Source organism: Nerophis lumbriciformis, linkage group LG32 (genome assembly GCF_033978685.3).
Source record: "Nerophis lumbriciformis linkage group LG32, RoL_Nlum_v2.1, whole genome shotgun sequence".
In the NCBI taxonomy this organism is placed as follows: Eukaryota; Metazoa; Chordata; class Actinopteri; order Syngnathiformes; family Syngnathidae; genus Nerophis; species Nerophis lumbriciformis.
In genome coordinates, this window is record NC_084579.2 from 26,997,673 (window position 1) to 27,013,796 (window position 16,124).

The 16,124-nt window shown below is 37.0% G+C and overlaps 1 protein-coding gene across 3 annotated transcripts in view; it reads right to left on the reverse strand.

Annotated features, from left to right (window-relative positions):
* hook3 (hook microtubule-tethering protein 3) overlaps positions 1-16,124 on the reverse strand; it is a 52,788-nt gene that overhangs the window by 7,532 nt on the left and 29,132 nt on the right. For all 3 annotated transcript variants that reach the window (XM_061927412.1, XM_061927413.2, XM_061927414.2), the window contains exons 8-22: positions 15,444-15,527; positions 11,947-12,110; positions 11,708-11,848; positions 7,381-7,468; positions 7,154-7,267; positions 6,962-7,072; positions 6,377-6,461; positions 6,233-6,296; positions 5,741-5,881; positions 5,390-5,477; positions 2,202-2,236; positions 1,233-1,315; positions 1,063-1,163; positions 881-985; positions 702-773 (exon numbers count right to left, since the gene is read on the reverse strand). In XM_061927412.1, coding sequence (XP_061783396.1) covers positions 702-773; positions 881-985; positions 1,063-1,163; positions 1,233-1,315; positions 2,202-2,236; positions 5,390-5,477; positions 5,741-5,881; positions 6,233-6,296; positions 6,377-6,461; positions 6,962-7,072; positions 7,154-7,267; positions 7,381-7,468; positions 11,708-11,848; positions 11,947-12,110; positions 15,444-15,527 — 1,476 coding nt within the window. The remainder of the gene's footprint in view (positions 1-701; positions 774-880; positions 986-1,062; positions 1,164-1,232; positions 1,316-2,201; positions 2,237-5,389; positions 5,478-5,740; positions 5,882-6,232; positions 6,297-6,376; positions 6,462-6,961; positions 7,073-7,153; positions 7,268-7,380; positions 7,469-11,707; positions 11,849-11,946; positions 12,111-15,443; positions 15,528-16,124) is intronic.

The window sequence follows — 16,124 nt, forward strand, 5'->3', positions numbered from 1 at the left end:
ATCATTTCAGACCAAAAAAAACTACACTCACAAAGTTTTCGTTTGATACCGTCACACATCACGGCATTATTGTAAAGATGTTGAAACTGCAATATAGCAGTATCTACAACACCTTTACATCCCTACAAATTATACTACCGGTATTTACATTCTCTGCGGAGAGTGGGGGAGGGCCACAATAAGTTTTCTTCTTCTTTTGGGGGCGTAACCGAAAATAATCAAGAAGCACTGAATTAGACAATGATAGGTATACCTTAAATTATTTTTATATGTATTAATGAGAAGTTTAATTATTGTTTATTTATGTATTTAATAATTACTTACTTACTCATTGTATAATCATTTATCATTTATTTATTTACAAACAAATGGGTTAAAACTGCTGTGATACAAAAAATGGTAGGATTAAATAGGCTCTGCTTTTTCCTACTCCTTTCCATATACCGGTATGCTGTAACGAAATAACTGGAAATATGTGATGTATTATTATATTGTAATTATATGCATGTTCGAAAGAAACTGACACCAACCAACCAAGATTGGTTGAAAAACATGGCTGCAATCAAGCACAACATATTCAAGGATGTAGCAGCTAAGTCATTGTGTCGCAGGATTATACTCTTTTACATGCAGGTTGCAAAGCATTTTGAGCCCAACACATAATGGGTGTTACAAATACAGTCATGTGAAAAGCTTCTTACCATATTGTACCAAGCTGACACAATTAGTTTCTCCTCATTGTCCCTCTGGCCTTTTGTCTTGTCCATCTCTTTCTGTTGGGAAGAAAACCACAACCATTGACAAATAATAAACTAATCTGTAGCACAGGTATTTTAAAAACAGTTAAATATGTGAGTCCAGTCTTTTCTTTTTGAATGACCTCCAAGGAATGTAACATTCGCTCTTTCTCCTGCAGTTGGTTCTTCAAGACCTGAACTTCTGGACCAGATCCCTGGTTCTGCTTCGGATCCAAGGTGCGAATCACCTGAGGAGCAAATGAAGTCATGAGTCACACATGCTTCCTGGTATCTGCTCATAGCCAACGTGTAAAAATACTCTTACACTCTTGGCTTTCTCCAAGTATTTTTTATATCTCTCCTCCATCTGTTTCATCTCGTCATCTTTCTTTTTCAAGGCGTCTTCCAGCTCGTCCACTCGTTGAGCTACCAGAGCAGGACAAATATTTAGCACGACATTTGAGTAACATTCATAAACATCCACTTCAAACTCACAGTTTGCAGTGTATTTGGGTTCCATCTCATCGATAAAGGCGTTCTTCTTCAGTAACTCATTGTTCAACTGTCGTACTTTCTCCCTGGAAAGGAACGCACACATCTTCTACTATCAACAAGTAAGATAGGTTAGTCTTTAAATAAATTCACAAATAAGAATATAAATACCGGTAACACAATTTGTAAAGCTTCACATTTCTATGTGGCATAAATATTTGTATACGAGCAAAGTACAGTACAAAGTATGAGACTACATACAAATACAATCATATAAATGATCAATTAGTTAAAATGTTGTTTTTTTACATTTTCTTTTCTTTAAAAAAGGAAATTAACTAAATTTAAACATGTAAACTTATGATATAAATTACTTACTCCCCTCTTACAGAACAAGTGCTTTATACTTATATTGCAAATCAAATTTTGTATAATCCAAAGTATTTCACACAGCAGCAAGCTCGTTGCTCTGTGGAGTTTGATACGGCTTGCTGATATTGATATCAGCAGAAAAAATTGGTAAAATGGGTTATACTTGTATAGTGCTTTTCTACCTTCAAGGTACTCAAAGCTCTTTGACACTATTTCCGCATTCACCCATTCACACACACATTCACACACTGATGGCGGGAGCTTCCATGCAAGGCCCTAACCACAACCCATCAGGAGCAAGGGTGAAGTGTCTTGCTCAAGGACACAACGGATGTGACGAGGTTGGTAGAAGGTGGGGATTGAACCAGGAACCCTCAGGTTGCTGGCACGGCCACTCTCCCAACTTCGCCACGCCGTCCCCAGAAAAAAACAATACCGATATGAACCAATATCAAATTTTTTGGCCAATATCGGTAGATCAATATTATCGGACATCCTTATTTTTGTGATAAACTAGATTGATATGGTGATCTTGTCCAACTGCTTTATGTCTAAATACTAAATTTTCTATAATGTATATCTGCAGGTCTGATGACTTACATGTGCTCCTCGTACTTCTTCTTCAAACTGGAGGACTGAAACATAAAAGAGAAATCTGTCTATGAATGTTCTCATTCATCCAGGTAATTGTAATCTCAGGACATTCAATCAATCGCAACTGGACTGTTTGGTTTGTCTTAGAAGATGTTTCGCCTCTCATCCGAGTAAGCATCATCAGTTCATGCTCATAGACTAAGATCGTTTTTGGTTTTTTTTGTTTGTGGATGATTTTGCACTTCGGCTGATACAGAAAAGTTGTTTTAATTTTGTGTTGGTAAAGGAATGAGGCAATACTGAAGAAAGGAGAAGCAAAGTGGAATCGTGAGTTTTAAAATAGATAGTAGTCAGGTAGTGGTGACGGCTGCCATACTGCAGAACAGCAGTCCACTAGAACAGAGCCCTTAGGTTACAAAGGTCTGGTAAAAGGATAATAGTTGAATGACACAATAAACAAAAATTTTAACTAATATATTTTGCATTATATTCTATTTCATAGAATATTTGCTATTCATTAGAGAATGTCCTTGTTAGGGATGTGTACCTTTCACATTTGAATCGATACGGTACCAATTCCTGGTACCTGGGAATCGATTATTAGCGTAACAATACTGTACCAATTATTGGTACGTCCGTGTGTTTTAATGTGTTATAAATGTTTTTTTTTATTGAAACAGAAATCAATGCACTAAAGAAATCCATCCAATGATCAAAATACGGTAAATATTGAACATATTACATAGTTATGAAAGGGGCTGTTACCACATTTTATACATATATACATATATATATATATATATATATATATATATATACATACATACATACATATACATACATATATATATATATATATACATATACAAATATGCATAGATATATACACACATATATATATATATATATTCATATATATATATATATATATATATATATATATATATATTCATATATATATATACACACACATATATATATATACATATATATATATTCATATATATATACATATATATGTATATATACATATATATACATATATATGTATATATATATATATATATATGTATATATATACATAGTATATATATATATATATACAAACCCTGTTTCCATATGAGTTTGGAAATTGTGTTAGCTGTAAATGTAAACGGAATACAATGATTTGCAAATCCTTTTCAACCCATATTCAGTTGAATATGCTACAAAGACAACATATTTGATGTTCAAACTGATAAACATTTTTTTTTTTGCAAATAATCATTAACTTTAGAATTTGATGCCAGCAACACGTGACAAAGAAGTTGGGAAAGGTGGCAATAAATACTGCTAAAGTTGAGGAATGCTCATCAAACACTTATTTGGAACATCCCACAGGGGAACAGGCAAATTGGGAACAAGTGGGTGCCATGATTGGGTATAAAAGTATATTCCATGAAATGCTCAGTCATTCACAAACAAGGCTGGGGTGAGGGTCACCACTTTGTCAACAAATGCGTGAGCAAATTGTTGAACAGTTTAAGGAAAACCTTTCTCAACCAGCTATTGCAAGGAATTTAGGGATTTCACCATCTACGGTCCATAATATCATCAAAGGGTTCAGAGAATCTGGAGAAATCACTGCACGCAAGCAGCTAAGCCTGTGATCTTCGATCCCTCAGGCTGTACTGCATCAACAAGCGACATCAGTGTGTAAAGGATATCACCACATGGGCTCAGGGACACTTCAGAAACCCACTGTCAGTAACTACAGTTGGTCGCTACATCTGTAAGTGCAAGTTAAAACTCTCCTATGCAAGGCGAAAACCGTTTATCAACAACACCCAGAAACGCCGTCGGCTTCGCTGGGCCTGAGCTCATCTAAGATGGACTGATACAAAGTGGAAAAGTGTTCTGTGGTCTGACGAGCCCACATTGTTATAGGCGAAAAGTTGAAAAGCCAGCATCTGTGATGGTATGGGGGTGTATTAGTGCCCAAGACATGGGTAACTGACACATCGGTGAAAGCGCCATTAATGCTGAAAGGTACATACAGGTTTTGGAGCAACATATGTTGCCATCCAAGCAACGTTACCATGGACGCCCCTGCTTATTTCAGCAAGACAATGCCAAGCCACGTGTTACATCAACGTGGCTTCATAGTAAACGAGTGCGGGTACTAGACTGGCCTGCCTGTAGTCCAGGCCTGTCTCCCATTGAAAATGTGTGGCGCATTATGAAGCCTAAAATACCACAACGGAGACCCCCGGACTGTTGAACAAATTAAGCTGTACATCAAGCAAGAATGGGAAAGAATTCAACCTGAGAAGCTTAAAAAATGTGTCTCCTCAGTTCCCAAACGTTTACTGAGTGTTGTTAAAAGGAAAGGCCATGTAACACAGTGGTGAACATGCCCTTTCCCAACTACTTTGGCACGTGTTGCAGCCATGAAATTATAAATTAATTATTATTTGCAAAAAAAAGAAAAGTTTTTGAGTTTGAACATCAAATATCTTGTCTTTGTAGTGCATTCAATTGAATATGGGTTGAAAAGGATTTGCAAATCATTGTATTCCGTTTATATTTACATCTAACACAATTTCCCAACTCATATGGAAACGGGGTTTGTACATACATATATATATATATACGTATACATATATATATATATATATATATATATATATATATATATATATATATATATATATATATATGTACATATATATACGTATAAATATATATATATATATACATACTTGCAGTGTGTATATAAAACGTTGGAGGGTTTTGAAGGTTGCTTTAGAGGGCTATGAAGGCTACAACGGTGACTCCCATTAGCTGCATCTTAAAAATGTTTTTTATCATCTTTAAAATCTTTATTAATAATTTTGCAATTAAACTCCAGATATGATTGGCAGAATTGTGTACAGTTATGAAACACTCATCCATCTATCTATCCATGTTCCACCGCTTGTCCCTCTCGGGGTCACGAGCCTGCCCCAGCTGCACTCGGGCGGAAGACAGGCTACACCCTGGACAAGTCACAGATAGAAGGACAGCCATACACACTCACATTCACACTCTTAGGCCAATTTAGTGTTGCCAATCAACTGATCCCCAAGTGCACGTCTTTGGAGGTGGGAAGAAGCCAGAGTCCCCGTAGAGAACCCACACAGTCACGGGGAGAACATGCAAAAATTATTACGTACATCATCTGCTTTAGAGCCTTGTTCTTGAAGCGTCTTCTGTAGTTCTTCTATTTGGCTCTGCTCCTCCATCAAGCGCTGATTGGTTAACCTACAAAGACACAACAGACACATTGGACAACATATCGGTAGTTGTAACACGGCAGAGAGCTAACAGCCTGACAGCGTCAAAAAAAAGGCTAAAACGTTACTAATTTAAACTAATAGTGAAAGTATTGCTGGAGAAGGAAACATTTACTCCCAATATTGGCAAGAGGGACAAGCGGTCGAAAATGGTAGGCTTGAATTCAAATAAAATTACTGAGAAAGATGTAATACATAGATCCGTGACATGTTTTTAAGCCCTTTGCTGACCTGTTTTCTGTCTCCAGTTCACTTTTCCTTCGATTGGCATCCTCCAGTAGACTCTGCAGCAGTGCAATTTTTTCGTTATCCGATCCCTCTTGGGCCAGTTTCAGCATTTTGTTCTCGTGCTGAAGACGAATTAAATGCTCCCTGTGTAAAAAGGCATCAGAGACGTAATTTTTACTGGGCAGCGGTAAGCCCTTCATTTTTACCACTTCATTTTCTGTCACAATAACTGCCAATATATTTGATGGGATTAAAAGTGAAAGAAACAATCGTTACCACTTTTGTGGGGGAAATCAAGCAACACATTTTAGGGTATGGAATGCTTCCAGCACAAAAAAAACAGCCCTTTTGGAAAGCAGTGCACGGGCTGATGTAACTCACATGTTGCTATTACATAGACCAGTTAAGAAGCAGATATTTTTAGGTCCGACTCATAAATCCTAAACTGCAAAATGAACATAAACCAGCAGATGGCACTAGAAAATCTTTACTGACCTTATCTCAGGCGTTGTTATCTCAGCTGCCAGCGAATCAGTGCTGCTTAGTTCAGGGAGTAGACCTTGGCACATTAACAAAAGGATTGTTATGTACAATTAACCACCTCTGGCTCATGTATTGCTGTGTTTTTAAATACTGTACCTGATGTAAGCTGTCCCGCCTGAGCTTGGACACAATGCAGCTCATCGATGGTCTCCTTCAAAGAGTCTCTCTCTGTTCGCATTCGCTACACAGATTCACATTGTCATCACCAGTTAACATTATATACTGGAAAAACTCACAATCTCACCAAGTATATATTTACCATTTCTAGTCAAAATATCTAAATCCAATTCATAACCACTTAAAAAAAAAATTCTCAGCAAGACATAAGAACTTGTTTTCAGGCAATAGATCTTCTGAGGACAAAAAAATAATTTTGAGCATCACAAGTTTGTTATAAGACACACAACTTCACAATACTAGTGAGTATAGCTAAAAATGGCTAATTTCTAGATCACTTAAGTTTTTAAAGCCTAAATATAATGTCGTATTTCAAGAAATCTTACCAAGACAATTTTGAATTGTATCTTTGGTAAATGTTTTTGCTCATTACAAGCAAAAACAACTTGTATAAATATTTTTTTTACTGTTTTCAAGAGGGGCATTTTTTCCCCAGAGTATTTTTCCAAACTCGATGACGAATGCAGAATTGTAAGTATTTTTAATCACTGCAGCTATACATACATCTTTTTCTTTTTGTAGAGAGTCTACTTTCTCTTTGACTCGTTTGTACTCAAACTCGTTCTTGTCTGCCTTTTTCGATTCTTCGGACAGTCTGTTCTGAAGTTCAACCACCTGCACACAGTGTGACGAGAGATGGTGTATAATATTCATATACATGGCGTGTAACACATGTAAGAGGCAACATTAGTCGACCTGTCTCTTATAGGTCTCCAGCTGTCCCTTAGTAGAATTAGCTTTTCTTATCTCTTCTTCCAAACTAATGTTGGTCTCCATTAATACGGTGTTTTTCTCCTCCAAGAGCTTACTCTGTACACAAATGGACACAACATGTTATTGTCATGCACAAGATAATCAATGTTGTCCAAGAACAACACAAATAAATGTTTGGGTGGATCAGCCTTTTTTGTTTGAGCGTGTACCTGTCTTCTGAGAAGTCCCATGTCCTCCAATTTCTTCTTGTAGTGATCTACTGTTCCTTCAAGCTTTGACACCTTGTCGGATGAATGCCTGGTTAAAAAACCAATAACAATAATTTACTATAAATTGGCTGTTCAGTACAAGACAGAGGTTTTCAGCTCATATTTTTGGTATATATTAATTGCAGTTTACCTCAAACACACACATACTAAAATTATGAGTTTCCACCAATATGATTAAATTTCAGTGACAATCCAGTGGAAAATTATGTTCTATGTCCAAGTCCTTATTCCATTTTTTGTTTTCATTATATGAAATAATAGAAAATACATCCAAAAATGACATAAGTCATATTTTGATGATATTCTCACTAACAATAAATATGTACCCAGCCTCTTGCCTGAATCTAGTGGGACAGGCTCCAGCTTACCTGTGACCCTAAAAACAACAACGATGGATTCTATTTATATGGCGCTTCTCTAGACACTCAAAGCGCTTTACAGCTTGTAATGAAGACATAAAAAATGGATTTATAGTCGATTCAATCATATTTCGCTCGCCAGTATCTTCATTGATTATTGCTTGAATTGACATTGCAAATTCATAAAACGTTTGCTAACTTTCAAGCGGATCATTTACGTCACAGCTGAATCCCTCCAGGTCACTAGTGTGTACGAGTGACAAGAAGAAAAGCTCTGACTCTCTTAGGGAGAAGTTGTTACATGTTGGTTTGCATGTAATTTATCCATCTCTATACCCGAAACAGAAGACAACTCGTCTTTTTCAGACTGTGCTCTAGGAAAAAATATACAGTTTTATATTCGGGTCAATAGGGTACAGCTGGTCCTTTTTTTATGATATTTTGTTACTTTGAACATACTGCAATACATTTTGTTTGATCCATAAACATGAGACTCACTGGCGAACTAGTAAAAATGCAATGCTAAAAGATTGTTTGAAACCCTGAAAAGCAACTTACAGTGCATTCAAAAAGTATTCACAACATTTCACTTTTTCTACATTTTATTATGTTACAGCCATTCCCTCCTCTCTGAACTGCCACCTTATTGTGGTAGAGGAGTTTGAGTGTCCCAATGATCCTACGAGCTATGTTGTCTGGGGGCGTCCATTCACCTTTGTAGGGTCTCCCAAGACAAAGAGGTCCTAAGTGAGGGACCAGACAAAGAGCACCTCAAAGACCTCTATCTATGACTACATTTAATCTGCAGGCCAAAGTGGCCCAAATCAGATTTTTTTGAGATCTGATTTTTTCCAGGTGACTGTTTACTTTTATCAGACTCCAGTGAAAAAGCGCACAGGCCCCAAAGTGGCCTCAACGTCACTTGCATGCACACTTTAATAAAGTGAAAATAAAGTAAGTTGACCGGGAGTAAGTCGCGACTACTACAAAATAAAATAAAAGTCGCAACGCCTTAAAAAAAAAGTGTTTTTTTACGTGAAAGTAATATAATGCATGATATATAATGCATATATAATGTAATATATTTTGGAGGGGTGTAATCTTTTTCTGGCTGTTAAGTAGAGGAGACACGGACACCAGCATGGATCTACGGGAGCTTTATTTTTCAACTCACATGTAAGCAAATTCCGGTCTTACATCAATCGCCATTTCTTCGGAATCAAAATATATATTCATATATTACACACACAGAGCCTTTTATTTGTGCACTATTGATAAGTGATGCACCGAAAATTGGGTCGCCTTAAATAGAAACCAAAACCACGTGTTGCGATGAAATATCAATTTCCACTGGTGTCTGCGTCTTTCCAGCGCACACGAGTGACATAGCTCGCCCAAAGCTGACAAAAAAAAAAATTTACATTCATGTCACATACAGGTCGCATTGCGTTTAGACTGAAGTCGCACATGTACACACTCTGTACATATACATTCACTGTACAAACACATATACACATTCTGTACATATACATTCATTGTACAAACACATATACACATTCTGTACATATACAAGTACATACGCATACATATGCACTCATGCACATAATCACGTTTCATCAAACATATATTAACGTTGTTGCCCTAGGGTAAACTGGGTGTAACACATGGCACACCGACAAAGCTTAACCTATTGTTACTATAACAATCTACAAGGTTAATGTAGGTTGCTTCTCTTTCTCCGCCTCCATTTTTCTGCATTCTTTCGTATCTCAAGTTATCATTACGTATATGTATTGTTGCATTTGAACAACTGTATTGTTGATAATAAAGGTAAATTATTGGTATTGTTTATTATCAATAGCGCTATTTCTATTGGTATTTGTATTGATCCATTTGTAGTGTAATAATGCTCATTGTCATTTCTGTATTATTTTTTATTTTTCGCTAACTGCTTATTTGCTATTACTTTTACCATCATATTTGTACATGTCGTATTTGCTGATGTTGCTCTATTGTTGTTGTTGTTGTTTTTGTCTCTCTGTCTAATCCCCCTCTTGTCCCCACAATTTCCCCCTCTGTCTTCTTTTTTTTTCTCTTTCTATCCCCTCCTGCTCCGGCCCGGCTGCACTAAATGATAATATAAATACATTTAATAAAGTCAAATACAAATAAGGCAACAAGAGAAGTATCCTACACTTCTCTTTTGTAAAGTAAATCTGAACAGCCGACATGGGCATCTACATCAACTATATGATTTGCCTGAGAAGCTGGACAGGACACAAAAAAAAAAAAAAAAAAGACTGAAGTCGCATTTGAAAAGATCAGATTCCAATAGGATTCAAGACTAACTCTTGATGGGGCCTGAATCTGATGTCAAAAGATCAGATGTGAAGCACTTTGGAGCCTTTAGACGGTCGAAAAAATTGTGAAAAAAGTTAATTTCGGGATGCACTGTACTTTTTTAATGAATTTTTGTATTTAATGATTTTACTCCAGTATTTTCTATGTCCTTTGTGTCTTCCATATACAGTGTGAGTGACTCATGTGTTAATTTAGATATAAATTAGACCGACAGAACGCTGCAGTAACAGAACTCATTTAGTATTTCTCATAACGTACTGAGCTTGAACTTGTCGTCACACTTTTTCTGCACATACCGTATTTTCCGCACCATTAGCCGCACCTAAAAACCACAAATTTACTCAAAAGCTGACGGTGCGGCTTTTAACCCGGTGCGCTTTATATATGGATTAATATTACGATTCATTTTCATAAAGTTTCGATCTCGCAACTTCGGTAAACAGCCGCCATCTTTTTTCCTGGTAGAACAGGAAGCGCTTCTTCTTCTACTGTAAGCAACCACCCGCCCCGGAAGAAGAAGAAGCACGCGGTGCATGCTGGGATATGTGACGTTTCATTTCCATTTGTGTGTTTATGTAAAGACCCCAAAATGGCTCCTATTAAGTGTGTTGTCTGTCTAATTATAAATAATGCAGACGAGGCGTGTTAACTGAGTTCTCAACGTTTACTCACAGCGTGCTCATAACCACATTCTAACTGCCAGCATACAACAACGCTTCTCAGGGCTACCGCGCATGCTCGTCACTATCGTTGCATGCTGGGTAGTGTAGTTGTTATATTTGCTAGCTCATAACATCACATTGAGAGACACGCTTACGCGCTTAATTCAATACTCGCCGTCATTCCGGGTGGATTGACAAAAGACCTCCAGCCGCTAGATATTGGTGTCAACAGGGCATTCGAAGCTAGACTGCTAACTGCGTGGGAACAATGGATGACCGAAGGCGAACACACCTTCACTAAGACAGAGGCAGCGCCGGACGACATTCGCCCAACTTTTCAATTCGGACACCGAAGGAGAAAAATTCGAGGGATTTATGAATGAAGAATAACTTCAGAAAGTGAGCGTTATGTTTATTTTGTGTGTTGTGACATTAACGTTCGAGCAACATTATGTTGCTATTGCTCTGCACTATTTTGAATTTTACTATGTTTGTGATTGCACATTTGCGTACATTTTGGGACAGAGTTGTTAGAACGCTGGTTTTTAATATATTATTAAAGTTTGACTGACCTATCTGACTGTTTTTTTGACATTCCCTTTAGCGCAGCGTAGGCGCGGCTTATAGTCCGGGGCGGCTTATTGGTGGACAAAGTTATGAAATATGCCATTCATTGAAGGTGCGGCTAATAATCCGGTGCGCCTTATAGTACGGAAAATACGGTACTTGAGTTAATAAACTCATTGAGCATGAAGGTGGTTTGAAACATTTGAGGCAAATATACAATAAATTAAAATGATAGGACTTTTGTGGGTCTTAAGCTTTGAACATTCCACTGCAGTTGGAATCAGGAGCTTTACGGAGTCTATTTGAAGTGTTATTTACCTGAGGACATCAATTTCATCCTTTAGAGACTGGGCTTCATCCGCCAAAGATGTGAGATCCTCAATTTGTGACTTGACATCCAACAGTTCTTTTTCGAGCTCCTCGCAACGTATTCGGTAGTCGTCTTTTGCAGCTTCCAACCTAGAAAGAAGCCATCATAATGATAACCTTGCAAATCGGCACATCGGCTCACAATGACAACATAAGAACCACAGTCATTCTTTGTAGAAATTCCATACCTGAAGCTTTCTTCCTGTAGTTGCTCCAGTTGTGTCTGCAGCTGGAGGTGTCTGCGGCCAGCCGGGCTGTTTATGTCCTCGATGGAGTCCGACTGGTTGAGTCTCTCCATCAAAACCTGGTTTTCAGCTAGCAAACTGCTTTTCTCCTCTTGCAGGGCTGCAACCTGTGGTTCAGTGGTAATATGACAATGAAATAGCTTTAGACAACAACTAAAATTGTGACAACACAGCATTCAGTCCATTTTGTCATCAGCAATCAGTGCAATTCAACTTCTAATATTAAGGAAAAAACACTGCAAATCGTCAACAGGGCAAACCAACAGAGGGCTACAAACTGTATGGGCTGATGTCTTCTGAATGACAGACAGGGTATCAAACTCAACGCCAAGCAAAGCAAAAGCTGCATCCTGGTTTTAGTTCTTGACTAATTGTGCACCAGATTACTAAATATAGATTGTGTTTTATTTAAGGCTATGTCCACACAAACACAGGTATCTGTGAGTCAATAATGGAGTTCAAGGTGCTGTTTTCAACGATTACACGGCTATTTAAAGTGCTGCAAGCATTATATCACAACTTCCTGCACTGACCATGTAAGCTATGCCCCACATAATACACACAAGCGTATGAAAAGGGTAACGTTACGCTATCAAAGCAGTGTTTGAAAAAGTGTAGGATTTTACCCACCAGTACAACAGCAATACAGTGTTCCTTTCACCACTTTGCGTGTCACTCAAAACTGTAAATAGGTATTTTTTTAATATATGAAAGTGTTAGAACATATAATAGATATAACCAGCGGTATACTGCATGCTGCAATGAAGCCTTTACCACGGGACACTATAGTGGACCAATCACAGAACACTGTGTTCTCTGTCTTGGCAGCTGATTGGTTCTTCTTTGCTTAAGCTGCTTGTCCCACAGATCTGTTATGCTGTGTTCTGCGCTGTTCGTTTTCTGCTAATGTTGGAATTATTTTAAAGCTTTATGATGTCACTCAAATGTTTTGGGCCCTATAAGGATTTTGGCACAGAACCTAAGCCCCAGAGAAAGCTGCTTACCATCAGAGAAAAGGTGAATCATTTGCTGTAAAAGAGGTAGGATTAAATAAGCTCAGCTTCTTCCTCCTTTCTTTCAGACATGTTTTAATAACAAACTGGAAATATGAGATGTACCATATTGTAAATGTATACATTTTTGAAATAAATTAAAACCATAACTTCCTCATTGCTCTGCCAAAAGAAGGTAGCCTGGCTACTCGCTGTTATACAATATCAATGAATATTTGGTTCCTACATAGAAAAAGGAGGAAAATAATAAGGAAGACGAAAACAGTGTCTATTAAAAAGACAGTACCACTACCTTGAGAAATTAACTCCTGCAATAATCATGGTGATCATTGTATAGCAACCATAGCATCCATTTTAAAATGGAGTGACAGTCATGAAAGGCAGTCCCCTTTTTATTCAGTTTTATTTGTAATTGTTAAAAATATAGACATTCATATTAGGGGTGTCCCGATTCTACTTTTTCACTTCCGATACGATACCAATATTGGAAACTTAAGTGTTGGCCGATACTGATATTAATCCAATACAAGCAGGAGTTATAAAGTACATGCTTAAATTATTTTTAAGTGTGGAATATAAGAAAATGTTGAATCTAGTGAAATTTGCCAAACAGAGAACAATTGCAGGTATAAAAAACACTGACCTTAAGGAATTCAATTACATACTTTAACTAATTTTGTAGTGTGGAAAATGATTGATCAAGTGAAATTACGTAGGAGAACAATTGACAGATTCATGCTTTTGAAGTGTACCGGTAGTAATCATTTGTTGTTGGCGACAACTAGTGTTCGCAAACATCTACTAATTTAAGGGTGTGACAGAAAGATAAATCATAAGGACATATTTGTTACTGGGTACTTTATAATACAGTCTTATATGTAAATGTTTGTAAATAAATGTATTTCATACTTGTTTATATTGACAACTGTGGTGTTTTAGACATTGTTCAAGTAATAACACTTACTACGGCTGTTTAGCATGTGTGCTACTCTGTGCTTAGCTGTTGTGTCTACTCGGAACTGCTAGTTCCGAGTAGCCTATAGCCTATCATGTTTACCTCTTGTAAATTAATTCACTAAAATGCAAGAAAAGACCAAGCTTGTGTGCTTTTTGGAGGACATTTAGATGTTAAATGGCTGACCTGCTTTGCACACGTAAATGCGCTTTCATCAAAGCTTATACTGGAGATTTCAAATGCAAGCCAATATCAATAGAATACTTGTTTTTTGCCACAATTAGACCGATCCTAAATTATATTTTAAATATGTTTTTTTAAACCATTATTAAATAGTGGTGGTGGTCTTCTTATATTTAAAAATAATTTTGAGCCTTTTAGAGCTTCAAAAAAACTGCCCTCATTAAAGTTTACTTGCTGGCTACCGATCAATTTCAACTATTGGACCTTTAACCCATAACATTGACATTTGACAAATTTAGTCAACTGCATGAGAAGCAAGGGCAAACAAAAAAGGGAAATTTGGGGAACCAATCTTGCAAGCAAAAACAAAAATCGTAAATTTTACAAATACAAAAAATACCTGTGTTCATGTGGAAATGCATGTACCTATTCAGGGTTACATTTTAAACATATTTCTGGTTCCAAATACCAGGTTCTCTGCATATTTTTTATGTAGGAGTGCGTGACACATACCAAGGGAAAAAACGGGATATTAGTCATAGTGGAGGGCTGACATCTGACACAAATCAATTGTGTCCAGTGTACCCCAAGCCGACTAAGTGTAGACGTGTGCACAAACACTTGTGCACAAACGTGTACACATACATGTACAGTACATGTATAAAAGACGAGAGGAGTCATAAAATGCAAGCAAACTGAGAAAAAAAATAACTCCAAGACTTTTTTAGACACACCACACAGAATGGATGAAAGAAAAAGGCAGAAAGAAAGTTTTAATTTACCCTCTCTTCTAGCTCATTAAACTCTAACCTCAGTCTATCACGCTCCTCTTGGACATGGAGAGCCTTTAAAGCAAGGCACAAAGTATTGAAATAGTCAGGAAATTAGAGGAAACAACAGGAGATGAAATAATCTTTTAAGCCAATTTGTGGAGCTGGTGGAGAAAGCATGCACGTAAGTCATATTTTGATCATCTGTAGTGATGACACACACTGAACATGTATTAGCATTTTTAGAATAGGCTCCAGCACCCCCCGCGACCCCGAAAGGGACAAGCGGTAGATAATGGATGGATGGAAAGAATAAATTATTTACAATCAACATTGTAATGCTAGTGTATTTATAATACAATTATAAAGAGCAGAGTTGGTATTAGAGAAAATAGTGCCATAAAACAAGAGTGAATAACAACATTTAATGCAGGGTGGGTCTGGAAATGCTAACTTCTAACCTAACTAAACTGTAAAAGAGCGTTCAATAATTCAAAAATAAAATTGCTCGAAACTGACCTGCATGTCAAGCTCACGACACCTTTGGGCGATCTCCTCCTTTGTGGCCAAAGCTTCGTTTAGCTCCTCAGCAGTCTTCTTCAGCTGAGATTAAAAAAATAATAAATAAATTCCCCTTATTACATACATACATATGCTACATACATACATATACATACACATACACACACACATAAATATATATATATATATATATATATATATATATATATATATATATATATATATCCATCCATTATATACATAAATATACGGTTGTGGTCAAAGGTTTACGTACACTTGTAAGGAACATAATGTCATGGCTGTCTTGAGTTTCCAATCATTTCTACAACTTTTAGTTTTTTGTGATAGTCATTGGAGCACATACCGGTACTTGTCACAAAAAACATTCATGAAGTTTGGTTCTTTTATGAATTTATTATGGGTCTACTGAAAATGTGACCAAATCTGCTAGGTCAAAAGTATACATACAGCAATGTTAATATTTGGTTACATGTCCCTTGGCAAGTTTCACTGCAATAAGGCGCTTTTGGTAGCCATCCACAAGCTTCTGGCAAGTTTCTGGTTGAATTTTTGACCGCTCCTCTTGACAAAATTGGTGCAGTTCAGCTAAATGTGTTTGTTTTCTGACATGGACTTGTTTCTTCAGCATTGTCCACATGTTTTCAATGGGGTTTAAGT